The sequence below is a fragment of the Dromiciops gliroides genome, chromosome 2 (genome assembly GCF_019393635.1).
Source record: "Dromiciops gliroides isolate mDroGli1 chromosome 2, mDroGli1.pri, whole genome shotgun sequence".
Lineage (NCBI taxonomy): Eukaryota > Metazoa > Chordata > Mammalia > Microbiotheria > Microbiotheriidae > Dromiciops > Dromiciops gliroides.
The window spans coordinates 103,757,122-103,760,840 of NC_057862.1; the positions used below are offsets into that span (position 1 = coordinate 103,757,122).

Sequence of the window (3,719 nt, forward strand, 5' to 3'; positions counted from 1 at the left end):
TAATTTTTTCCCATGAGTCTTATTTCCTTCTGTGCAAGTTTAAAAGACTCATAAAAAAAAGAAACACCTTGATTTTAAGAAGGTGCTGTTAACATCAGGCAGTGGTATGCCTGCTGTTAATTAGCCTAATTAATGGCAAAACCTAATTATATCCTGGGAGGAGAGGCTTATCCCTAGGGTAAGGACTATGAGGGAAAGAGACAGAGAGGAAAGAAAATGGGGAGGGGAGACAGACTTGTCTGGAGGCCTAACTCAGAAATCTGGATGGGAGCTGAGCTTCTCTTTAAACTGCTTAATTTCAGCAGGAGAAAATGCTGATTTTGGCGTTATCTCGGAGGTCTAGGTAAGGTTGTAGAAGTGTTTTACCCTGGGCCACAGACTCTATTTCTTCCTCCCCTTTGATGGTCTCCTCATTTGTGGGCAATTTAAAAGATCTGGTGCAAACTTGCTAAATACATCAATACACAGCATGCCCTTCTGCTTTGCAGTGAGCCTTTGTTTCACGGCGGGCCTGGTGTGGACATAGCTATGAACGTTCCGGAGTTGGAAGAGACCTTAGAGGTCAAGCGGTCTGACCTCTTCGTTTTACAGATGAGCAAACTGAGGTCTAGGAAAGTGAAGTGACTTGCCCAAAGGTCACATGGCTAGTTGTGGCAGAGCTAAGTTCTGTTCATACAATGAGTCTCCTCCAGGTTTCTTTTTTAAGTTTATATTTTCTTTTTTTTTTTTGGGTGGGACAGGGCAATGGCGGTTAAGTGACTTGCCCAAGGTCACACAGCTAGTAGGTCTTAAGTGTCTGAGGCCAGATTTGAACTCAGGTTCTTCTAATCCAGGGCTGGTGCTTTATCTACTGTGCCACCTAGCTGCCCCAGCCATGAATTCTAAACCTCTATTTAAGGAGAACTCTCAGCTCAGACTTCTCATTTCTCACCTGGCTGAACTACCTTGGGACTTCCCTGTGAAAGCCTCGAAGGCAGGGACTGACTTTTTAATTTTTAAATTTTTTGTATTTGTATCCCTAAGGGCTTAGCACAGTGTCTGGCACAGGGTAGGTGCTTAATCAATGTTTATTCATTGTATGATAATGGTTGTGTTCTGGATTCTTTGAGTTCTTGCTCCTTGAGTTTTTCTTTTTTTTTTTTCCCCCCTTTCTTCTTTCACAAAGGTCTTTCCAGATTTCCCTTATACTTATACTTTCCCCTTATACTTCCCTTCATACTTCTGGGTCTTAACTCCATCATTATCTTCCAGTCAAGAAGGGCAGCAGAGCCAAAAGGATAGGCAGTCTTGGAGGCTGGCATACTTGGGTTTAAGTCTCACCTCTGATACATGCTTTCTGTGTGACTGGGCAAGATTTACTCATCTTCTCACAACCCCAAGCAACTTGGTAAGGTTATAATCTTTCTCTCTCTCTCTCTCTCTCTCTCTCTCTCTCTTTCTTTCTTTCTTTCTCTCTCTCTCTTTCTTTCTCTCTCTCTTTCTTTCTTTCTTTCTCTCTCTCTCTTTCTTTCTTTCTCTCTCTCTCTCTTTCTTTCTTTCTTTTTGGTTAGGCAATTGGGGTTAAGTGACTTGCCCCAGGTCACACAGCTAATAAGTGTCAAGTGTCTGAGGCTGGATTTGAACTCAGGTCCTCCTGATTCCAGAGCTGGTGCTCTATCCACTGCTTCACCTAGCTGCCCTGGTAAGGTTATAATTTGCAAAGTAGATGGCATCCTGCACTGGTAGAAGGAGTTTTTTTTTTTTTTTCACAAGAGTTCCCTATATCAAGGAAGACATAGGTTCAGCATTGTCCCCATTGTAGTTAAGAAGTCTTTATTAATTATCTACTAGGGGCCCAGTCAGGGGCTAGGTAATATGAGGATTCAAAAAGGGAGAAAACATGACATCTGCTTCTTGGGGATATTACAATTTGGTTAAGCATCAAGGCTGATCTTTCAGGCCTTTACTAAGATTATTATGATTTAGGAGACGCCAGTAAGGTCTCTGTTCCCCTAATGAAAATATTTCTCTTATCCAGATGTTACAAGGCTTGGAATTCTGCCATTAGAGCTTCATTCTAATAAATGAATGATAGCAGCCTGTAGGCAGGAAGATCTGGATTCAAATCCCACATCTGACAGTGTAAACATGGGAAAAGTCATTAAAACTGTTCTGTGCCTCAGTTTCCTCCTCTGTAAAATGTGGATAACAATACTTGTTGATATTCATTTGCCAGAGTAGTTGTGATGTTCATATAAGATAAATGTAAAATAGCAGACTTTAAAGCATTATATGAATTTTAGTTTAATGTAAATAAGAGAGGTGGGGCTTTTAGGGATAGGGATAGGGATAGAGATCAGACCTGTGATTTCTTTAATATAGGGAACTACTACTGGATGAGGAAATTCCCTCTCCCAATGAAGTTTGTCACCTTCTCTGCAACTTAGAGGTCTCTGTGCTTCATAAAAGATTTTTAAAAAATCATTTCCATTTAATTTCTTTTGGTTAATCATTGTCCTCTCTTTAAAAGCATTATCTTTATTTTTTAAAAGACATATTAAAAAAACATTAAGCCTTTTTCCTCCATCTTGGAGCGTCGGAGGCCTCCTGGAAACAGGACTTCTAGAACAGCAAAATGTCTGGAAGACTGTGGTCCAAGGCCATTTTTGCTGGCTACAAGCGAGGCCTGCACAACCAGAGGGAACATACAGTTCTTTTGAAAATTGAAGGAGTCTATGCTCGGGATGAAACTGAATTCTATTTGGGCAAGAGATGCGCTTATGTATACAAGGCAAAAAATAACACAGTGACTCCTGGTGGGAAACCCAACAGAACAAGAGTGATCTGGGGGAAAGTTACTCGGGCTCATGGTAATAGTGGAATGGTTTGGGCCAAGTTCAGAAGCAATCTTCCTGCCAAGGCCATTGGACACAGGATCCGAGTGATGCTGTATCCCTCAAGGATCTAGAATATGAAAACTGATTGAATAAAATTACACATTTTTTGCAAATGTATAGGTTTTGAATGCCTTTTCCCTATTCAAGATCTATTTGTTGGTGGTTTTTAAAAATAAATTTTACTTCTCTCTTGCTTTTTTTCCTCATATAAATATTTTTATTATTTTCCAGTTACATTTAGGGATAGTTTTCAACATTTGTTTTATAACATTTCTATTTTCAAATTTTTCTTCCTCCCCCCTCCCCAAGACAGCAAATAATCTGATACAGGTTATGTATGTACAATCACATTAAACATTTCTGCATTAGTCAAAAAAAAACAAACAAAAAAACCAAAAAAAAAAAAACATTAAGAAGCATTCATTTTCTCTTTATCTCCTGGGGAGGGGATGAACCAAAATCCATATTACAAATATTTATAGGAATGCAAAATAAACTCACACCATTGGCTGTGTCCCAAAAATGTCTGTTTCATTCTTCATCTTGTGTTTATCATATCTGTCAGGAGGTGGATACTATCATTCTTCATCCTGGATCATCTGGAATCATGGTTGGTCGTTGGCATTGATCAGAATTCTTAAGTCTTTCAAAGTTGTTTGTCCTTATGATGTTGTTGTAATTGTATAAATTGTTTAGCTGGTTCTGATTGCTTCACTTGCAACAATTCATAAAAGTTTTCCCAGGTTTGTCTGAAGCCTTCCCTTTTGTCATCTCTTATGGCACAACAATATTTCATTATTTTCAAATATCATAATTTGTGCATGGGCATTCCCTTAGTTTCCA

At 39.2% G+C, this 3,719-nt stretch overlaps 1 protein-coding gene across 1 annotated transcript; it reads left to right on the top strand.

Moving 5' to 3' along the window:
* The first annotated feature begins 2,566 nt into the window (after nucleotides 1–2,566).
* LOC122742846 (60S ribosomal protein L35a-like) lies at nucleotides 2,567–2,993 on the top strand. Its single transcript, XM_043987378.1, has one exon. It carries the CDS (start codon nucleotides 2,615–2,617, stop codon nucleotides 2,945–2,947), a length of 333 nt encoding a protein of 110 aa, XP_043843313.1. The 5' UTR covers nucleotides 2,567–2,614; the 3' UTR covers nucleotides 2,948–2,993.
* Nucleotides 2,994–3,719: the final 726 nt, after the last annotated feature.

What these genes read in the sequence shown, in the direction of transcription:
- LOC122742846 (XM_043987378.1), top strand. Translation starts at nt 2,615, where the DNA reads ATGTCTGGAAGACTGTGGTCCAAGGCCATTTTTGCTGGCTACAAGCGA.